The sequence below is a fragment of the Nesoenas mayeri genome, assembly GCF_963082525.1.
Source record: "Nesoenas mayeri genome assembly, chromosome: 15".
Lineage (NCBI taxonomy): Eukaryota > Metazoa > Chordata > Aves > Columbiformes > Columbidae > Nesoenas > Nesoenas mayeri.
Window position 1 is genome coordinate 7852100 of NC_137559.1, and position 22497 is coordinate 7874596.

At 42.6% G+C, this 22497-nt stretch overlaps 3 protein-coding genes across 3 annotated transcripts; 2 read left to right on the plus strand and 1 right to left on the minus strand.

Moving 5' to 3' along the window:
• Nucleotides 1-41: 41 nt before the first annotated feature.
• On the plus strand, nucleotides 42-4954 carry ERI2 (ERI1 exoribonuclease family member 2; the record flags this gene model as incomplete). Its single annotated transcript, XM_080353664.1, has 8 exons — nucleotides 42-64; nucleotides 213-352; nucleotides 526-653; nucleotides 1137-1293; nucleotides 1855-1955; nucleotides 2588-2669; nucleotides 3312-3400; nucleotides 3611-4954. 8 exons carry the CDS (start codon nucleotides 42-44, stop codon nucleotides 4952-4954), a joined length of 2064 nt encoding a protein of 687 aa, XP_080209790.1.
• Nucleotides 4955-5740: 786 nt separating this feature from the next.
• Nucleotides 5741-16606, minus strand: LOC308046237 (acyl-coenzyme A synthetase ACSM3, mitochondrial-like; the record flags this gene model as incomplete). The annotated part of the gene is given in 15 exon segments (XM_080353965.1): nucleotides 5741-5827; nucleotides 5975-6094; nucleotides 6552-6651; nucleotides 6767-6894; nucleotides 7944-8045; nucleotides 8726-8806; nucleotides 9321-9444; nucleotides 9778-9857; nucleotides 10744-10900; nucleotides 11753-11896; nucleotides 12135-12342; nucleotides 13050-13260; nucleotides 13523-13714; nucleotides 13716-13744; nucleotides 16597-16606. Coding segments are annotated over 15 exon segments (1773 nt in total).
• Nucleotides 16607-17266: 660 nt separating this feature from the next.
• THUMPD1 (THUMP domain 1 NAT10 acetyltransferase adaptor) lies at nucleotides 17267-20902 on the plus strand. Its single transcript, XM_080354041.1, has 4 exons — nucleotides 17267-17491; nucleotides 17851-18031; nucleotides 18398-18646; nucleotides 19190-20902. Exons 1-4 carry the CDS (start codon nucleotides 17279-17281, stop codon nucleotides 19507-19509), a joined length of 963 nt encoding a protein of 320 aa, XP_080210167.1. The 5' UTR covers nucleotides 17267-17278; the 3' UTR covers nucleotides 19510-20902.
• Nucleotides 20903-22497: the final 1595 nt, after the last annotated feature.

The following is a 22497-nucleotide window of genomic DNA, read 5'->3' on the forward strand; positions in this document are numbered from 1 at the left end:
GGTGATGGTCGCTGCCCGCCCGCCCGGGGCTGAGGGCGGAAATGGCCACCAAGCGCCTGGCCAGGTGCGGGGGGATCCCTCCCACTGAGGGCGGTGGCGGTGCCCGGGAGGCCGAGGCCTTGGCGGGGCGGAAAGGGGGGGTGCGGAGGGGCAAGGGGAGGGCGGCCCCTCAGCGCGGGGGCCGGAGCTGAGGCGGCGCCGCTGTGCCGCAGGGCAATGGGGCTGGCGCGGAGCAGCTCGCGGGCGCGGAGCAGCGCGGGGGCGGCCCCGGGGCAGCGCTTCGGGTACCTCATCGTCCTGGACTTCGAGGCCACGTGCTGGCGGCGCGCGGAGCGGCGCGTGCCCGAGATCAGTGAGTGGGGGCGGGGAGGGCGGTCCGGGCTTGGGCCGCGGTGTCTCCGTTCCCCCGTGTTCCCCCTCGGGACATTCCAGCCCCGGTTTGAAGCAAATGGAATAATTTCCGTGGGGAGCTCTGGCCTCGCTGGCACTGCGGGTTTTGTTTTTCTCGTTCTGTTCTTGTCGCAGTTGAATTCCCGGCGGTTCTGTTAAACGCTGCGACAGGGGAGATCGAGGCTGAATTCCACACCTATGTCCAGCCCCAGGAGCATCCTGTTCTTTCTGATTTTTGTAAAGAATTAACCGGCATAACACAGGTATATTGTTATTCAGTATTATTTTCATAGAACCATTTCGGTTGGAAAAGACGCTTAAGATCGAGTCCAGCCATAACCAAGCTCTGGCACTAAACCACATCCCTAAGAGCCTCATCCACACGTCTGTTAAACCCCCCAGGTTTAAACTCCAGCACTGCCCTGGGCAGCCTGTTCCAATGCCTGACAGCCCCTTCTGTGAATACACATTTACTAACACCCAATCTGAACCTCCTCTGGTGCAACTTGAGGCTGTTTCCTCTTGTCCTATCACTTGTTACTTGTGAGAGGAAACCAAAATCCACCTCGCTACAACCACCTTTCAGATAGCTGTAGAGAGTGAGAATGCATACCAGTACAGGCGTACCAGTACACCAGTAGAATTGCTGTTTACTATCATTTTAAACATACTTTTAAAGGGCTGAAGAAAAACAAGTGTATTTCAGTGCCTACTAACACATACAAACTTCTTGTTCTTTCCTCAAGAACCAGGTTGATGAAGCTGTCCCTCTAAACATTTGTTTGTCACAGTTTTGGAAATGGATTCAAAAGATACAGAAGGAGAAGAAAATTATATTCAGTTCAGATATTCCAAGTCATTCTACTTCAGAAGCAAAACTATGTACCTTTGTTACTTGGACAGGTAAATAAAATTCTAATTTCCTTTTTCTGTGGAATAATACACACAAAAAATGAACACTTGGTGGTGCTAGTGAGATTGCACCGTTACTTCTAGGGAGTAAAAATCCTGTTAGTATGTATTGAGGATGTGCAATATTGCGATAAGACTGAAAATATTAAATCCATTGAATCCTGATGTGTTCACTACATCTTTGCCTCCAGGGACCAACATTCTATTTTTCTGCTTTACATGCAGTGAACAGTGTCACCATTCTTAGTGTGTCTAAAAGATTTAATGACGTCTTTGAGATCTTTACCCATCATGAAGTCATTCTTTACTAACAGGGGGCATTCACTTTTCCTGATGGCCCATTTCTGCAACCCTCATGTGCTCATGTGCTTCTACAACCCTCATGTGCTCATTTACAAAGACTTCATTAGCTGGTGCTAATGAAGCCTGTTAGCCTGTGCTTCCTGCCCAGCAGCACACAACTACTCCTATGTGGATACTATGTCCTTTTATGTAGATTTTAGGCCAGTTCTTTAGTGATGGATTATTTGTGTTGGTTGTTTTTCTGTGCAGACTGGGACTTGGGTGTGTGTTTGCAGTACGAGTGTAAAAGGAAGCAGCTGCGAAAACCTGACATTTTAAATTCCTGGATTGATCTTAAAGCAACATACAGGGTGAGAAGGTCGATAAACTGTGAAACAGTATCTGTAACTGTATCTGAGGTTACAAGCCAATATTGTATGTTCCAGTGACTAGAGAAACCCACTTGTTTTCTTTTCATGTTGTTATCACTGAACTGTGTGAATTTTATCAGAAATCTTAAGGCTAAGAAAACAACCTGGTGTAATTGTTCGATAAATTAATGATGAACTATGTATTTTATTAGATAGTCCACACTGCAAGGCAGTCCTAAGTTGGGGGCTAACAGCACCTCCGTGTGCCTTTCCCTGTGTAGTGAAGGGAACTTTGCAGGAGTCTGCCTGCCCTGACACGCTGAGCTGCCCTGTTAAGGCCTTAATCAATGTAAGCCATAAAGTGTAACTGAATGACTCCAGACCTAAGACAGAAAGGATTAGTTTAAGACTAAGAGAAGGGATTCATGGTTCTTGCCATTCTAATTTGTTACAGGCTAAGTCCCTTAAGGTCTTATGCTTATTTATCCCAACTGTAAACTGAAGATACTTGACTTGCACAATTGCCATGTGAGATGTATTATTCATAAGGTCATAGTTCTGAAATGGTTTTTACTTCACTATGAAAAAGTTTTGAAATGCTTTATGCTAAACAGCTGCATTCTATTCCTTAGACCTTCTATAACAGGAAGCCTAAAGGGCTAAGTGGCGCTTTGCAGGATTTAGGGATAGCTTTTGCAGGACGGGAACATTCTGGTAAGTATGATATAATGGTCCTCATTTTTATATATATATATATATATTTATAAAGCTAAATAGCTACTATTTACCTTTAGTTAGCTTAACCAAAGCAGCTAGAAATAGCTAGTGATCACTCTAAATAGTAACTGTTGTTTCCAGGTTATGCAATATTCTGTCCAACAAAAACATCTAAAGAAGAAAGGCTAGATGCTTTAAAGACCAGAGTCTGTCATTTCTAGCCTCATGCTTTATTTCTGAAATCTCTCCTAGTGCTATTGAGTGCGTGTTCAACAGGACCAATCTCTGAATTGCTAGGGCGCAAAAGCGGAGGAACAATAAGGAAAAGTGATTTATAGCTCTGGACAGCATATTAGCGTAAAAGAATATCAGCACAATATGATTTTTTTACATGATTAATAAAACAGACCAAGGGTTTTAAAAATTGTGGAAATATATTCAGCTCTATGGATTTGTCCTTCAGGTATTTCAGCACAGGGAATTTATGACTTCCCTTTTTTGAACTAGGTAACTATGTGTCAGAGTTCCATCAATCCCTGTCACTTACGTAAGGCTTGCTCAGATGACATTTTTCTTCTAGTAAGAACTATCTCCAGTAGTAGTTTAAAAAGAATGCATAATATAACCATACTTTTGAAGGGCTGGATGATTCTCGGAACACTGCCCGTCTTGCTTGGAGGCTGATTTGTGATGGATGTGTGCTGAAGGTTACTAAATCTTTGGATAAGGTTAGTAGCTATTTTGTATCTTCCTTTCTAGCTGCTTTGTAACCTGCAATACAGGTGAAAGGTGAGCTGTTCAAATAATAAAATGAGCATCTTGACTGTGAATTGAACAGAACAGTCCTAGGCTGATACACTTATTAATTTTGTGCACTGATTCCTAAAACTTCTGGGTATTCACTTTCTCAAATCTCCTTTTGTTTATTGGCTCCCTAGGCACATCCGAAAAATAATTTATTTTCCAGAACACTGGCTATAAACTTTGCTGACAAGACTCCACGGGGAAGTAACAGCAGACCGGAAACATCTAGAGATGGAGCTTGCGAAACGAACTCTCTGGCTGAGAAAAACAACAATGGTATTGCTGGAACTGAGGCAAATTCTGATATACAACCGGAAGAACCACAGAGCACTCACGCAGATTCCTCTGCCCACATCCACGCTGTGCCCAGCAGCAGCTCAAGGACCGAGTTACGCGCTCAAGCCCAAAGCTCTTCAAGAGCATCTCCCAGCAGATTTCATGCTCCCCTGTTGCAGGCAGGGCGGGGTGGCAGAGCTGTGCCAACAGGTGCTCAGCGAGGGCTGGGCAGTGGGCAGGCGCTGAGCACGACCAGACGCAGCCCCCCAGCACAGGGACCAGGCCTGGTGCTCGTCTCCACAACCATCTCCTCTGTTAACATCTCCCACGAGGACATCAGCACCAGTTCTGATTGCTTGGCTCTGCTGACTGACTGGGAAGATGTTGCTTTGATACCAGAATCTCAATACGAACAACATTCAGATTGTGTTCAATTCAACAATAACTCAAGTACGGATATTTTACCTATGCTTGAAGAGAAAATTATTTCAGAACAATCAGCTGTAATGAGTTCAGATCATCAAAGTTTGGAAAAAACTGTAGTACCTGTGGAACCTCCAAAAACTATCATTTACAAAAGTCCTGATACTACTATCTATAACGCAGGAACAGCACAAAGACAGACTTCAGATTTTTCCACTTTTAAGTTACCATCTGCAAAAGTAAATGCTATTTCAGCACAATCAGCACTAACTGGAGATTATTCTATGCATTCAGAGGGTCCTAAAAGAAAGCCAACTAGTCCAAAAATGTTCCCACCAGCAAAAAAACAGTCTTTTGCTATATACCAAGAGAAAACTGCATCTTTTGATCACTCCTTACCTTTAAGAAGTTCAAATTTGCCCAAAGTGTCTCCAGCCATTCTGAACTCCACAGTCAATTTGGATCAGTCTGTAAGAGCTGTGAAAAATGGAAAACCGACTCCCCCTCTGTGTGACTGCGGCCGAAGAGCTAAAAAACTGTATGTGTCAAACTATGGTCCAAACCATGGGAAAGGATTTTTTTGTTGTCCTGTTGGCAAGCATGAAGGTGGTAAGAAAGGTTGTGGATACTTCAAGTGGGAATATGCACTTCTAAAAGAGAAATCTAGTGGTCTCACCCTGAACGCAGACCCTTTGACCTCTCCTGGAACTTACACAAGCAATTCAGGGAATTCTTCCAACAAAACATATTTGTGTCTTAGACCCTCTATGAGAACTTGAAAATGGATATAGTTCTTTTTTTCTTTTGGTCCAAATCTTCAATTCAGTAGGTTGATCCCACTTAATATTATCAGGACAGTCAGATTATGTCAGAGGTATGTTTGAGAATGGGACAAACCCAACACTGGCTAACACAGATAGAAATGGGAATTGCTCAAGCATGGAAAAATATCGATATATCAGAAAGTATCTTGTTAATGAAATATGAGAGAACAGGTAAAACTATAAAGTGCCAGCATTAAAGTATGAGCAACTGTTGCTACAAATCTTAAATTTCTGCTTTATCATGTATTTAAAATTCTTTACTAGTCCAGTTCTTAAAGAACATTTTAATGATAGAGATTTTACTTATATTTTTTTTTTCCTAAATATACATGTAACGATTATAACTAGCTTTTAAAAATGTATTTAGAAGTTGTTACATTTCTCAGAAGTGATTCTTGAAGCAATAGTGTTCTCTTAAACTTACTGGGGTTTTTTTATCCTTTAAGTTAAATAACAATAAAGATAAAATGCTGGTGAGACTTCATCGAATACTTTATTTAACACATATCAGCTATTGTACTCTTGACTACATGAGTTTCCCATTTCATTTCTATCAGTCTGCCTGCACTACTATTAGCTATTAGTGTAGCACCTGGGACAGACGAATGCTGGGAATCAGGTAAGAATTTATGCAAACCTAAACTAAAAAGGACATAGTATGATGTCTTTTATTCTACATTACTGTGTAAATCTGCAATATCTTAATTTGTAAAAAATCCTATTAAAGAGCAACAAGTACTTCTAATCTTTTCTCCACTCCTTCTGGCGCAGTTCATTTCTTCTGATCTTCCCACTAACAGTTTTTGGCAGCTGTTGGACAAACTCAATCTATTGGAAAAGGGAGAAATTGTAGAACAAAATAAGATACAGTTTACCTGAATTTTTATTTAACTTCAGCGGCATAGGTTTATAAGCCACAGAACAGCACCTGCTGGTTTATAGTAGTGAAAATTATTTGAGTATTTGAGCACTCACCTTCCTAGGATACTTGTATGGAGCAGTAACTTTCTTAACATGGTCTTGTAGCTCTTTCATCATTTTTTCTGCATCATGTGAAGCATATTCAGATCTTAAAACAACAAAGGCTTTCACTACCTAAAGAAGTTATGGCAACAATGGTTTAAAAGCCAATGAAATAATATTACACAACAGCAAGATCTGAAACTTTAACCAAACATTTGCTGACAAACTGCGGAGTAATGTATAAGGGCAGGTACAGAAAGCTTTGCCAACGTCTGTGGGTGCTCACTGTTGGTCTGGACTGTGCAGGCAGTTAATATTCACTTAATAAAGACTAAAAACTGTAAGTATTTGAATGACAGGGAAAGCTTCAAATGGTTCTTTTGTTATATGTGATTTGGGGCAATTGCCTTGGTCAGTTTACTCCTGTGCAGATTCTCCAGTGTCTGACAGAGTAGAAATAATGACTTGAATTTATTTTGTTTTACATTGGAAAAAAAAATTCCCTGGATAGACCAATCCTTTGGAAGTTGGGCTTGATTAGCACTGGTATACACAAAGCTACTTAAATATATACTCTTAAGTTGTTTACTTCTCCTCTGATGGGGTCTGGACTGCTGACAACTGCGGATTCCACCACTGCAGGATGCTCCACCAGGGCGCTTTCTACTTCAAATGGTCCAATACGGTATCTATAAAATGGAAGAAAGGGCTTTTAGTTGTATTGGATAACACACAAACATAACTTCACACGTTAATCATCTGTGTTATTCAAGTTTAATGATTTATTAATCAGACTTAAGTTACCCAGCAGAATTAATGACATCATCAGCTCTTCCAACAAACCAGAAGTATCCATCCTCATCCATAATCCCCCTGTCCCCAGTGACATAAAAGTCTCCACGTATTGTTGCCTCTGTTTTCTCAGGATCATCCTAGGAAATATTAAATTACATTTTACATGGCAGCTACCTGAAAAATACAGTAAATTGCATTTTAAGTTGTTTGGTATACGAGTTATAAAAAATTTCAGGTTTTCAGATATGTCCATACTGTGGTCATGTGCATCAGATTCAAGTAGGACATGAATACTAGAGAATTACTAATTCACCATTACTAAGTGACAAAACTAGATATTAATAAATTCATAAAATGCAGTAAATGCGACTGACTTAAAATTTTAATCATATTCTATTATGCCCCACAGCTTTAGGAACCACTGAAGGTTACAAAAATACGTAGGCTTATGGAACTGAGAATTTGCTTTTAGGTCATCATCGCTTAATGATTTCTTTTTCTTTTCTATTTCTAGCATCTCCTGTCTTGAGATTTTTTGTTTTCCACACCCATAACAGTTTTAGCTCAGCATAGCACAATTAATACTTGTTTCTTCTACAGCAAAGGCAACTGATTTCTGAAAGAATTTTTCCAGGCAGTATGCACGGTGTTCCCTTCCCGCATGTTCTGTACTGCTCAGAAGACCTGAGTGTAGGCTGACACCATCCATAAAGTTTAATAAGGTTTCCTGGTGTCAGAACTGAAAACACTATGTGTTTGTTCGACTGGCTGTTGCACTGAAAGTTCCAGCCAACTCAGAAAAAAAAACCTGCAAAAATTTCCCCTGTGTGAAACACTCCACGAAGCTCAAATCCGGAGGGAAGCGATTTAACAGTGCCCTGCTTCTCAGATGGGGCTCTAGTCCTTAGGCCATGGAGTATTTTGGGACTGGGGGTCTGTCAAACATTTCCATCTCTGTTACAGAAATATCAAGCAAAAGAAAGTGGATTTTTAACTTGTTAGGCAGGACAATCTAATAGAACACATAACTTTGTATGAGTAAACCAAGCATCTGCAGGAAAAAAAAAAGGCAATCCCTCTTTCTTCCCCACAGGTTTTCAGAGCACATGTAAACAAAATGGGGCATCAGATTCCTTGTGAGAGAGATTGAACAGGATATCTACTTGAACTGTAGAAATATTCTTACAGCATAGCAAGTAAAAAGAAAAGGCGATCTCATAGGTTTAACTCTGATGGCAATATCTCCTTCTTTTCCAGGAGGCAGAATATTACTGTTTTCATCTATAATCTAAAAATAAACAAAACACAGTGTTATTGTCTTGAAGCCAAATTAAAAAGCATTACATTAAGACTATAGAATCTCGGTGCACATTTACAATACATAATCAAAGTAGGTTATTTAATAGGAAATTATTTGGAGCAGTAGGGGGTCTTACTCTGACAACTGAAGTGTAAGATTATTACTAATGCACTGTACTTTGTGCTATGTCTTTTACCTGAGGAATGCCAAGTACTATACAAACACGTAATGAGGTCACTAAGACTCAAGGGAGAATCCTAAGTAACAGGGTGGGAAAATTGCCGAACGGAAAGGAAGCCACTAAAAATCTTAACCCATATCGCAAACAAAGCTGGTGCTAGAATCTGCTTCAGCAGTTTTGTTATCACCAGAAACAACATCCACTCCCACTCTTCCTTAAATCAGCAACTTATTTTCTGTCAGTGCCTTGATGTTTGATATCTCACTGCCAGCAGCGGGGTGTTGCTGTGTTGGTGAGGATGGTGCAACAGGGAAGTCCAATTGCTTATTTTGCATGTGCAGTTTAGGGCAGTAACATGTATTTCTCCACTCTTCCATTCACTGCTGAATAATGATACACGGTACGACTCCATGTTAGAGCTTTCAGTTCTTCTTAACAGAATGTGATTATGCAAGGGAGAGAGACGGAGTCACCAGAGGTGTGATACCTTGACATCGTACCACGGAGACGGTCTTCCCATAGAGCCAGGTTTGATTTTCATTCCTTTAGAATTGCCACAGATCAGCACCTGTAACAAGTGTTGTTGGGTTTGGGTTTTTTTTTCAAATTAAACTGTGGCTTGTATATTCAATATTTAGCTTAGGTTTAAAATACTCAGCTAATATGGTGTATATCTATAAGAAATACTAATTGTCTTCATTATAATCATATATCTGATGCTTAAACTTCTAGAAATAAACTATGCCCTCAGAATCACGCCCACAGCTCCAAATAATGTGAGTGCTCTAAATGTTGGTTTTAAAGTAGAATTTGGAATGCAGTAATGAGGAAGTCAGTTGTGTTAGTTCCCAATCCAAAGCCCACAGGAATGAAAAACAGGCCTTGGATTTTGGGTGAAGCTGTTATGATTGTTCTATGACTTACAAAATCTACATTTTTCCAGTGTTGGTTATTGCAATTGACCTTTCCCCTAAAAGTCATAACTGCGTATAATCATTTTAATCCCTCGTTTGGCAACCTGAATAGAATTTATTGCTGCATCTGTAAAGCACACATTTTCACATCTGTAAAGCAGAACATACAGTTTCTGTCTGTCCATAGCCTTCATAAATATCCAGCCCAGTCTGCGCTTTCCATTTTTCCATCACCTCAGGGTTGATTGGCTCCCCAGCACTCACACAGTGCCGCAGGCTTTTGAATGTATAGCTTAGTGGGAAAGAGAAAACAAAGAACTGGCAGTCGGCTCTCTGCTGTTCCCCATTCACTACTGTATTCCTGCGTTGTGGGGTTCTTTCTACGTAAGAGCAAAACATTCATTCCATTTGAACTGTATAGTGTTAAATAAAAACAAATCTGAAAAAAAAAAAGGTTAAGTTACCCCATAATCTTTATTCTGACTTTGTTCCTAAGAACGAAGATTCAAAATATTGAGAAATACACGATCCGAGTTACTGTTATGCCATTGTAAATTTGGAATAAAAGCAAGGTGTGATGAGCATTTGATCAAAAGGCCAACAAGGATATTTTGTGTTTGCCTACCTGGACAGTTTATGTTGCACAAACATTCGATAGGCAGTTGGAGGAGAACAGAAGATGGTTATGGGAAATCTTGACAGACTCTAGAGAATTTAGAAAAAATAAAAGTAAATTTTGCCAATGCACCGAAACCTGTGAGGTCCCATCAGCACCATAAGAGATAATGTAACAATCTCTGCACCAACACACAGCAGTTGCATTTAATGAATTTCTTTGTCAGAATTGAATCTACATAATTTTACAATTAGTTCAACACACCAAAGTTTTTTGCTCTTGAAAGCTTTAGTTTGTCTTGCAGAATTTATTCATAATTGCAGTTTAAGTAGAAACAAGTGAATCCACAAGGCTACTTTTTTAGATTCTCTGTATGTGGAAAACTGATAGTGTTCTTTAACATATCCTAATATTACCTAGCAATTTCCAGCCATCTAATTAACGTGGATAATGAAGATAAAGTCATTCCATGTAAAATGAAACAGAGTAGCCTTTTTCAAATGACAAAGAGTTGTGTGCAGAGGGTATGAATGAATATAATGTTGGTGCCTTTTGTTAAAGAAATTCAACCTTGCTGACTCTTCACTCCTTAACTTTGAATTACATGGTGCAGGCAACTAAAATTCTCATTCATTTGTTACTGTCACTTATTTTAATAACACCACCAAGGTATTCCACAAATCCCAGAACAACTTCTTGTGTACTTCACTTTTAGGCCTAGTAATGGATGTTTGCAGGTTTGTGCAGTCAAATCCAGAGCAGAGTATACAATGAGACTCTCTGGATGTCAAATGTGCTCTTGTTTCGGGGTACATTTGTGGAGCACTCCCTACTTAACCCATGGGCTGGTTACCCCCTGGTGCAAGTTACACCTGTGCTGTGTGCTGCAGCCTGTGCAGTGCCAGGGGAATGAAAACTTGGGCGAGTTCAGCTGGAGAGAACAGCGCTATTGGTTGCTGTGCTCTCCTCGCTTACCTCCAAGACGATGGCTGGGTTGAAGTGTGGCATCTTATGTATAAACACACATGCCCCTTGAATCCAGGGGGAAAAGACGCTGCTCCAAGCTGACTTTGCCCAGCCTGTGTCTGATGTGTTCCAAAATACATCTGAGGAAGTCAAATCCAGCCAGTACCTGGTAACACAAGGAAATGGTCCACAGACACTGTTTGGCAGGAATGAGGCAAATATAAAAATATCAACAAGAGATGTCCCATTGAAGCAAATCCACCACTGGCTATCTTGCATAAACAACAATTAGGAATGCCAAAATTTCTGAGCAGGAGTTAAGTCACAGCACAGTGAGGATGTCATCGGGATACATTGATGTTGCATTTTTGTAAGGGAAAAATTATACTGATGGACAAGCTAACACCACCTCAGAACATGATGTTCTATGAATATGTATGAGATTGCTGGCATTTTGCTGAACCCATCTTTAGGGATGAGTTTTTTGTTTACTTACTTCTAGTTTTTCATTTTCTGATTTGTTATTCTTTGCCTATTAAGAGTGAAGTACACTGCCATAACAATTTTATAAACAACATTGCTTCCTAAATGTAAAGGTTCTGAACTATGAGCATTTTGTTCTTGCAGGAGCTATGTCTTATCCAGACGCACATCAATTCAGAAGCCTAACAGACCCACTTTTTTTCCTTTTTGTGGCACCGGCTTCGTAAACTTGTGCTGATGTTCAGTTCAAGAACAATCTATTAACTATACACAATGAAGAATTTACCAAAATGTGAAGAAAATGTTAAAAAGAAGTTAGTGACTATATGACTGCCACATTCTCTATATACTAAGGCAGCTGGACTCAAACTGCCTTGCTTTATGGAAAAAAAAATAACCCACTTTTTGGGATGTAAAACAACTGCTGTTTTTTAAACTATTGAAAGAAAAGCTTCTGGTGATAATCTTGTGTTTCTCTTCCTTCTGCTATGTAAATACCTACAGAAATATGTCTGATTCAAAGTGATATCTGTACCTTGCATTTACTGTCAAGCCAATACCATAGCTGCAGTGGGAATGTTCAGCCATTTTTGGAGATCCTGTAGTTCCACTGGTAAAATAGATGGCCATTGGATCTCGACACTTTGTGTTCACACAGTGGTGATCAGAAGGAGCATTTCTTAAACGAAACAAAATGATTAATAAAGTGATTTCACAGCGTGATGTTACACATTTTTGAAAATATTTAACCAAAATAACTGTAGCAATCAAAAGTGTCATAAACATTGATATTTTTCCACTGTGCAGTCCTAAAAGGGTGAAAATATATTGGAGTGTGCCAACATTTCCTATTCACAACAAACCACTGTGATTTTCTTTCATTATTGCTGTGGCATTTCAGAGCGGTGGTTACTCACTTCAGGAGATCTTTAAAGTTCAGCCATCCTTCTCTGTGGCCCTCTGACACAAGCAACTTGAATTTCAGAGACTGGCATTCAGCCCCAACTGAGTCTACAGCTGGTGCCACAACATCACCAGTGATGATACACTTTGCCTGGGATTTCTGCAGTCGATGAAGAATGTCCTTGGCTGTCAATTGCTGTGTGCCAGGAATCAGGACAGTTCCTAAAGGGAAGAAAAGGGAATGGATACAGAGTCTCAACATTTAAGAAAAACACCTGTACCTACAAGCAGACTTCATATTACTTTGTTCTTTTGAGTGGGACAGAGCTGTATTAAAAGTGTGACTTGGACTTATTTTTGTAAATATGCCAATCATTTGATGGATTAAATGCTATGGGAGGACTAGCACAAGTTAATAAATATTAGGTTGACCGTGGGACACTAAAATAAGAATAACTTTCCTTCTTCTGAAAACACTGCCCCTGGAACAAGTCTCTCTGGACTTGCCTTCTTTATTAGCAAACAGAGCTGCCGCTTCACGAGGTAGACTGCTTGTGTTTGTGAGGCACCAAGACATTTGGAGTTGTAAATACTGGGAAGCTGAGTATTTAACAGATCCCACAGGGGAACATGTGAAACACTTCGTTAAGTGTGGGCTAATTGCACTGCGAGTTAGCAAGAGAGTGCATTTGTGATGTGTCACAAGGAGAATGACAGAGGCACAAGGACTCACAGGGTTTCCTCAACAGCTAGAGCATGTGCCAAAGTCCTAAAAGCATCACCAAGTTAAAACTTGGCGTGAAGCGTGTTTTCGACCAGCCTGAGCTCATCCTCATTAGCATGCTGATAGTTCTGAGTGCACTAAATAGCAAGGACTGGTTTGACTCACAATTTCTGTACCTATGTACCATTTCTATGCTTCTACCAACCTGTTCTCATGCAGGCCACATTCACCAGCCACCACTCTGGGATCCGGGGCAGAATCACAATAACTCTGTCTCCCTGTTGCAGACCGCAGGCATCAGAGAGAACATTTGCTGCTTTCCTGGACAGCACACCCAGCTCCTCAAAGCTCCACCTCACCTCTTCTCCGGCACCATCTACCCACCATAATGCGGGGTTTTTAGACTTTTTTCCCTGCTATAGAACAACAAGGTACAGTACATATGAGGCACCTATTTGCCTACACTCTATCACTGGAGTTACCGATTAAAGAACTATCTGGACTCCTGGACAGGACAGGGTATGGCTTAAGGGATCTACATGCTCAACCTGCAAGAGATGATCACCAGATTATAATCAGAACATAACACCAGCATTTTGGTTATTGGATTTGTCAGATACTCAGCATTAATGATCAGCAATAAACACTTCAGCATCAGAGAAGCCAAGTAACTGTTACCTTTTCCACTTCAGTCCACCTGTCCAGCACATCTCTGGCAAAGTTGAAGTACTCTGGCACCTCTGGTCTGCACTGGTTTTTTATGGCTTCATAACTCAAAGAGACACAAACGGGGTAGTACCGGCTACAAAGCTGGAGTGATCTTCTCACAGGAGCCCACAGTGACATAGTGCTTGGGATCTGCAGTAAAAAAATGCACTGCAGCAAGAGCCACAGTAGTCTCTACAAGGTTATTCCTTACTGATTACCTTTCCAAGAAATGCTACAGCGATACAGATACAAACCTGGTATTAGCCATGCAGTTTCAGAACAGCTTTTACTAATACGTCGTGTGTTACACTGGAACAACAATCCCCACTGCCAACTGGAGTAAATGCTGAGGACAGCTGCAGTTCGGCCACGGCCAGGCCCCTGCTCTTCAGTGACCACCATGCAGCTGAGATGCTGACCCTGCATTCAACCAGCAGCACTCAGCCATGTCACTGTGGCAGTTGTCCTATAAGTCACGTTCCCATAAGTCCCGCTAATCTTGTAGATCACGTTTCAGTTGCCTTATACAGCAGAGAGGCACTGAATGTGACCCAAACACTTCAGCTCTAACTTCTGTAAATGAGATGTCTGCTACTGACTGACAATGCACAAGTAACAGCGTGGACCAAGATGTTGCACAGATAATCCAACAATCGTGCATTAATTACTGTCTGATCACAGTGTCATTTGGTTCAAAGACATTTACTGTTTTTATAGTTCATCATCACTGGGGATATCTTGGTTGACAGGCATAAAATAAATGTAGCAAAGCCCTGAAAAGATTCTATGTATTGATGTTTTAAGCATTATTTTGATGTGTGATCAGCAAAAAGTGTCACTTTATAAGACAGGGAAATTTTAAAAGACAGTCTGAAAAAGGATCCAAAATGAAAAGCCTTATTTCTCAAAAAGAGTCAACTTAGCAGGAGGCCTGAAAACTCTGAAGTAATTATTTTCATGCATTGTCTACTGTCTTTTATATACAAAATAATAGAAACACTGCCAGTTCCTTATGGAATTAATAGCTATCCAGCTCTATTATGAAATCGTGGGATTTTAGTCATTCAGTGAAGCAAAGAGACATTTTTTGGATCTGTAACAGTAAGTCTGCATATGACAAACACAGGAGAGAAACCCAGCCAAAGGAAAGACAGAGAAGGACAGGGAGAAGAGGGAATGTGAACAGATGAGGCAAATTAGTACTGCTCCAGTGCTAGAAAATGTCCTGCCCAGCAGCTTGCAGAGCCGGGTGCATGCTTACTGTGTCTGGTGACCAACTCCTGCGCTCCTCACGTGCACTTTGGACTCAGACAAGGGGAAACAAAGTTGGTCGCAGTGAGACAAGCTGATAGGTTTCTGCAGAGCTCAGAGAGGAAGCAGAAAGTCTGAGTCCCAAATCTCCCCTATTTCCCTTTCCTCCCCTATTCCCACCCACCAGCCTGTGGAGGAACACAGTCATAAGACATCGCTACAGCCAAATCACATCTGTTATGCTCTGGCTGGGGCAACAGCCTTACAATTGGTTTCATGACTACACTTCTCAGCAGGCAGGTAACCACAGGTAACCACAGCAGTTCAGCCCTGACAACAGTATCAATTCCTGAGACGCTGCAGCTGCTGCCTGGAGCAGCTTTGTTAATACCTGGTGACTTGTGAGGTGTTGCAGGGGCTCTGCCTCGTGCTGAAAGAGCACACAGTGATGTGGTGCTCCGGCATTGCTGCCTCCTCTGCTCCACTCCTACGGGAGACGCAGGACGGAACATGTGCCGTCTCTTCTGCCACCCCAGCCAAAGCCCAGCACTGCTGGTGTGTGCCTCTACCTTCAGTCTCTCCTGCAAGGATGTCACCCACTAGGGAGCTAGTGACAGCTGTAGCTTAAATCAAGGCATTTAGATTTGTAAGAATTTGGCTGCCAGAGCCCTAAATTTCTCCTGCTGTGTCTCCATGCTCGGTCTGTAGAGAGATTGCTAACACACATTTACGTCTTTGGAGCTGATCAGTGAGGGTGACACTGCAGTCTTTCCAGGCACTTAGGTTCTGTACTTTTGCCAGGACTCCCTCCTGGGATTCTGCCCATGTCTGTTTGTAAACAGCACACTCAGAGGAGATGTTAACCAGCTCCCTGAAATGTTCACTGCAGCAGAAACAAATTGGTTCAAAATAGATTTCCCCAAACAAAGCTGGTCTCTGCCTAGTAGTAAAGGGAGACCTACAGTCAGTCTGCAGCAGTGACATTTCAAACAGCTCTTTGAAAGTCATGTGACAAAATCTTCCCAGAGGAAAGGCAAAGGAACAGCCTTAAAGGGATTCCCTAACCAGAAAATCACATCACCCCAGAGGAGGCACGGATGTTGAGAGAAAATAACAGCAATGGCTTGTGATAAGAACCAGTGAAAGTGCCAGGAATACACTGGCAAGGTTTCCAGCTTAGAAAGAAAGCATAACTTTCACAGTGATCTAACCTGGAATCTGTTCTTTCAGTACAGCATAAAACTGCACCCATGGGTATTTCCTAGTGGCCCAGCACTTTTCACTACAAAAGTATCCGTTATGTTCTGAGTGGTTAATTGCATTTCCTCTGCATCACTCACAGCTGCCTGTAGAAATTCCTCCTCATATTTCAAACATGTCCTGACATGCCCAACTCCAGAGACTTAGCACTACAATTCACCAGAACTTTGAGCCCTTCACACAACCCCAGTGCTGCAAAGCGGTCAGTAATCCCAGAGCTGCTGTAGAATTCGAGGAGCCCCAAAGGCTTTGCAGGAACAAACTTTCAGATAAGATGTAACCACCACCTCCTGTTGCAGTTGTGACTGATAAATACTTCAACTAATGAAGTTTACTTTTTCTCTACTTTAGCCCAACTTGATTCTCTGAATGTAAATAATATGATAGTCCTGTCGCTAGTGAGACCCCCTCAGCTGTTTCCTCTACCTGTTTTCCCAAAATGTTGAGCTACTTATTTTTCCCCCCCTTAATTGTTCAAGAATTGCAAGGAGAAGAGACTCTTGTGCACAGCGATACCTTCCTTTAGAAACTACCATGGGCCATGTTTTCGCTGTCGACATGTTTTCTAGTACCTCAGGCCTGAAGTTACCTGTATAAAGTTTCAGCTTCAGCGTGTCCCTCACACGGCGATGCCCTGGGGAGCCAGGCGGGAGCCGGGGCACAGCACAGGCTGCGGAGCGGGACCCGCTGGCTCCCCGGCCTCAGACAGCAAACACCTTTTCCTCTTCCCTCTCCTCGCCGCTTTTCATTCAGGAATCATTAAACGCAAACGCAAACTTTAATCTCAAACCTGAAGTTCAGGAGCAGAAAAAACATCAAGGGCTACGAGTGACCGAGTTTGACCATTTCTGAGTCCGGAGCGCTGGCCCTGGGCCGGCCGCTCGCCCCGTCCCTGCCGTGTGCCAGGTCTGAGGCGAATTGTGATTTTGGGGGGGCGGTTGAGCCTCCAAGGCCCTGCCCTGCCCTGCCTTGCCCTGCCTGCAGCAGAGAGGGGCCTGGAAGCGGCTGAGGGCCTCCCTGGGGCCCGACTCCCCGGCGCAGCACGGCACCGCAGGGCCCTGAGCCGGTGCCGGGACCCGGTGCCCGCTCACTCGCTGCCCAGCCGCGGGGGAGGACTCGCGCACCGCCGGGCCGCAAGGCGGCGCTGTTCCGGGCGGGTGGCGCGGCGGTGACGCCATCGCGGCGCGCGGCGGAGGCGGGAGCGGGCGGCAGTCAATGGCCGCGGCGGAGCCGGCGGCGCGGAAGCGGCGGCCCAAGGGGCACTTCGCGGCGGCCGGACGGGCCAAGCGGCCCCGCGGCGGCGGGCGGCAGCTGGAGGCCGGCATGCGCGGCATCCTCATCACCTGCAACATGAACGAGCGCAAGTGCGTGGGGGAGGCCTACAGCCTGCTCGGCGAGTACGGGGACCTGCTCTACGGGCCCGAACAGGTGCGTACGGGCCGCCCGGCCGGTCGCTCTGTGCTGGGCGGGAGGCGGCCCTGAGGCCGGGGAGAGCGGCCCCTCAGCTCCGGCCTCCCGCAGCCTGGCAGCGCTAACGCCGGCGGGGCGGGGGGCACAGCTCCGTGCGGCCTCCTCTCCCCTTTGTATGTAAAAAACCATCGGCGGTCCCCGCACACGCGAAAATGCCGGTTTCTTTGAGCAAACCCCAGCGCAGCCCCGCGGGTTGGTTGAGAAAAGGCCCCTACCCGTCCCCTCCAGGGGCGTGTGGCGGGGCCTTGCTGGGGGGTTTTAAGTTGTGGGCGCTGTTGCTCGGTACTCACCCAACAAGAGCCGTTCCGTGTGTGAAGTTTTCAGATCACGAGGAGCGTCTGTCCGGAAGCGAGAGGGAGGAGGATGAGGATGATGTTGAAGCTGCCCTGAAGAAGGAGGTTGGCCAGATCCGCACCTCGACGGAGCAGAAGCTGCGGCGGTTCCAGTCAGTGGAGAGCGGCGCCAACAACGTGGTCTTCATCAGAACCCGGGGCATAGGTGGGACATCAGCCAGCTCTGCGTAATGCTGCGGGGATAGACTGCTCTGAACAGCGTTAGTAACAGGCCACAGAGCGGGACTTCCAAAAAGTCATGTATACCAAAAAAATACAAGGCTCTCCTTCCCTTTGGCATTGCCACTGAATTTTGTCATTAATGGAGTTGCTAAAGGTAGAGGAATCTCCTTTGACAAAATAATATTTGATTATCCAGTTTTGGTAAAGCGAAACGACTCTTTACAGAAAAGGATTTGAGGCTGACAGCAGTGCAGCCGAGCGTGTGTTTCCCCAGCTTATTATTTAGAGTGGGTAAGAAGGGAGAAAGTGCCTTCAATTTGTTTCTCATGCCTCGCTGTTTTTCTTGTAGAACCGGAGAACCTGGTGCACCATATACTAAAGGACATGCATGCCACTAAAAAGAAGAAGACAAGAGTCATTCTGCGCATGCTGCCCATTTCTGGAACTTGCAAGGCTTTTATGGAGGATATGAAAAAATACGCGGAGACATTTTTTGAGCCTTGGTTTAAAGCCCCTAATAAGGGTACTTTTCAGATTGTTTACAAAGCTCGTAATAACAGTCATATGAGTAGGGAAGAAGTAATTAAGGAATTGGCAGGTACGTATGGATCTCACACATAACTAAAACCAAGTATATAAGTAGCCCACGACTGCATGCATAACATAGGTCAGATCACTACAAATGGTCTTAATGGGCATATGTATTTGTTGCTTCTCTAAGACTTAAAAAAGCTTGACATCAATATTCCTTGTTGGTGTTGATGTCTTAAGAGGCAGCAAGCAGAAGAGAGTACAGTGTTGAATATAATTTGGAGTGTTTTAAAACGTGCTTTGAAATGACAGTTACCAGATTTTCTCTCTGGATGTTATATTGAAATAATGTGGTACTATTTCCATTGAATAGCTCCACCTTACTTGAGTATTTTGTTTCTTGGTGGGATAATTTTCAATTACTTTAGTACTACTGGTGGTATATGCCAAGAGTCCTGCTGTGTTCTGCTATTTTAAGCAATTAAAAAACAAGTAATTGGTTACAACTATAGGGGATGCTGCCTCCTCTCTCTTTTCTCCTTTCAGTAGGAGATGCTTCTGCTCTGAAGCAGCTTTTCCAGCATCTTTTAAACTACATTTTGTTTTACAGGAATTGTGGGCAGCCTCAATCCAGAAAACAAAGTCGATCTTAATAACCCACAATATACAATTGTGGTGGAAATAATAAAAAACGTCTGTTGCTTGAGTGTGGTGAGAGACTATATTCTGTTCAGAAAATACAATCTCCAGGAGGTGGTGAAGAGCAACAAAGACATACAACAAAACCCATCAACTCTGACAGAAGACCAGAGCTCGAAGGTAGTAAAACCAGAAACGGAGGAGAAAAGCTCAGAAGAAGTAAAACAAGAGAATGAGAATCACAGTGAAACAGAAGCTGAGTCCAAGGGGAATGATGTGCTGACAGTGTAGAAAATGTGGTAGAAGGAGAAGAAAACACAATTGAAACTCAATAAAATTGCCCTAGAGTTCTGAAAGGGAATTTTAAAGAGGAGAGTGGGTTTTGTTTTGAAATCTTGTTTTTAAAATCCACGTGTAAGAATTTTAATGCTTGTTGCAGGTGGAGCTGACATTACAGCAGATAAAAGAGTGCTCAAGAGTGCGTCACCTTTGTGCTGAAACTTGCTGCTATTCTTCTAGGGCTCTGTTCTGCATTGCCTTTACCCAGCACAGAAAGCAGTATGCATGCATGTGTAAATGTGGCCATCCCAAGGTATATGGACTCTCCTGTGTTATCTGGTGGCTACAGAAATCAAAAGGCAGTGCAGAATCAGCTCTGTCAGGAAGTATTGACAGAAGTGAGAGATCTGAAAAAGAGGGTGGCTTGCAGAGGGTTTTTAACAAGGCGATCTGACAACTGGTGTGACTGCAGAACTTGTACATTTTTTCTGTGTGAACAACAGAATGAGCTAAAACCAATCATTTCCTGTATGATGGAGGGTTACATATATACATATATATATATACATATATATACACATATGCATAGCTCTACAAGGATATGCCAAGTCTTGAAGGGGAAGAACTGCTATATCAAAATACTTGAATATTATGAAATGATTCAGAGTAATAGATTGATCATTGTAGAACCGTAGAAGTACAATGCAGGCATTGCAGGTGGTCTTAGCAAAAACTACATGTGTGTTTACATTAGCTGTGCATACAGCAGTTGTTGGTTTCTAGGAAATGCAGTAGTCACCGAACAGAATCCTTTTTAATAATTTCCTGCAAATCAATAGCCTTTTGCTGCTCTTTTCAAAGGCTTAATCCTGGGAGGAGGGGGTTATAAAGTCTTTTTTTTTTTAGATCTCAAAATTTGAATTTAAATACTGTTTGGAAACTTCTTATGAAAGAAGCTCTCCATTATATGATACTGGATATGGGGAATTAAGTTTAATATTTGGTACAACTTTAGCTTTACAGTAATAATTTTGTTTCAGATTGAAAGTAATGATACTGAGTCTTCCTGTTGTCTGTCTGTCTGTTACAGCAGCTTTTTGAATATCCCAGTGACTTTTAAAAAAACAACCAAAACCAGTGCAGCTATAACCTGCTTTCCAGTAGGGTTTTGAGTATGCTTCCTGTACAACTGATTAGCTTTAGTTACTTCACTTTTAGCATAAAAGCCTGTGGGTTGCTAAAGGGAAAAGACTCATCTTGAAGAACACTTGTTACTTGTCTTGGTTTAGTGAAAAGCATGTGTCCAAGTCTCTCAACAGTGTTTGATTTATACTTTCCTCTTCTCTCAAAATTGTTCTAGAATTTGGAAAATTAAGATGACTTTTCCCTCAGTCCTGTCTCCCTTACCACCCATTTATTAAAACTCTGCTTTCTTACCTCTGTCCGTGTTTTCTTTACATTTTAAAGCTTTTTGTGTGGATTAAAACCAGCAATATCTACATCACACAGGAAAAACCATTCGAGACCAGACACAAAGGCCAACAATGAATGTTTATTGGTGCCTGATGTTGGTGATGACAGGACAGCCCACAGACGTTACTGAGGACAAAGACAGACTCATGAGGGTTTTCTCATTTTTTTTTCTCTCTCACTCATCTGTGTGTCTGCAGGACCTACACGTCTTCAGAAGAAGCCTGAACAGCTACCATTTGTTTTTCAAGCCTATGTCTGGCATTCAGATGCTGCCTATGCTGCAGTCTTCAACATGTCCGCATTTTTCCTTCTGATTTTTAATAACTTGCACTTACTGAACATTTGTTGTTAACACATTAATTCCTAAACCTTGAGGCTTTCAAGGTTCATACAAAGCAGGGCTCAGCTGAACCTGTTTTCTAATACATCTTTATGTCTCACTCATTAACAGCAGCAGATGATTTACAGTCACTCAGAGCTGAGACTTACTGAAAATTTGCTCAGAAAAGGGGACATGTAGGGATAAAGAAAAGTGAGAAGACCTCACATTCATCAGCCTTCCCTCCAGCCCCATCATGCGTAAAGCAGCCTCTACTATCAAACCTTATTTTGTGCAGAGACGTGAAACCTCATGCACATTGCAAATGGGTATTTCCAAAGCCAAGATATTTACACACGATAGAAAAACAAACTAGCAACTACCATTTTAGAAAAGAAAGGAAATGAAATGGGGTTAAAATCCCCAAATAACTCCCATGTTAGGAATGTTCACTTTTCCACGTAGGTGCTTTGAGCCATTTGGCAACAGTACTCTTCGCTCTGTGTTAGACTAAAACTCAGAATGGCTTGAAAAGAATTTAAGAACAAGCCAATCTCACAGCTTTAGTGTTTTCCAGTGCAGACTTGCCTTTCTTAAGGGTCACAACAGTATAATTAAAATATTAATTTACATGTTATTTGGCTCATTTTTCATTTCAATAGTGAAACAAAGTAGGGGAGAGGTTTCAGTAATACCAGTAACTCCTACTGATTGTAAGGAGGTGGCAATATCCTGTGCCCAAGAGTCACACAAGAAAAATCCTTCCTGTATTATATTCCTATTCAAAGAACAATCACCTTGTGGTTATGGCACCTTAAACCAGCTAATCTCATAAACGTGAGAGGCTTAGTTTTGTGGCCTACCTGGAAAACAACATGAAATACGAGTAACTGGTCATCGTGAGTATGGTGTTCTTACATTTAAGATTTCTCTTGGCATGTACAAAAACACATGTGCCCCGGAACCATGGACCAAATAGCTGCCTTGACCCAAGCAGGGCCTGACATGTTCCATGTGATGCCTGAGGGAGTCAAATTCACCCAGAACAAAGGTGGCAGATACAATGGAGTCTACAAGCAGAGATTAAAAAAATATGTGGTGTTCTGTGTGTGTTTGTTTTCTTAGAAAGGCATGGTAAAGTTCATCCAAAACTCAAGAGTTCAACTAAATGCCTTTTGCCTAGCCTTTATACTGATGGCAAAGGTAAA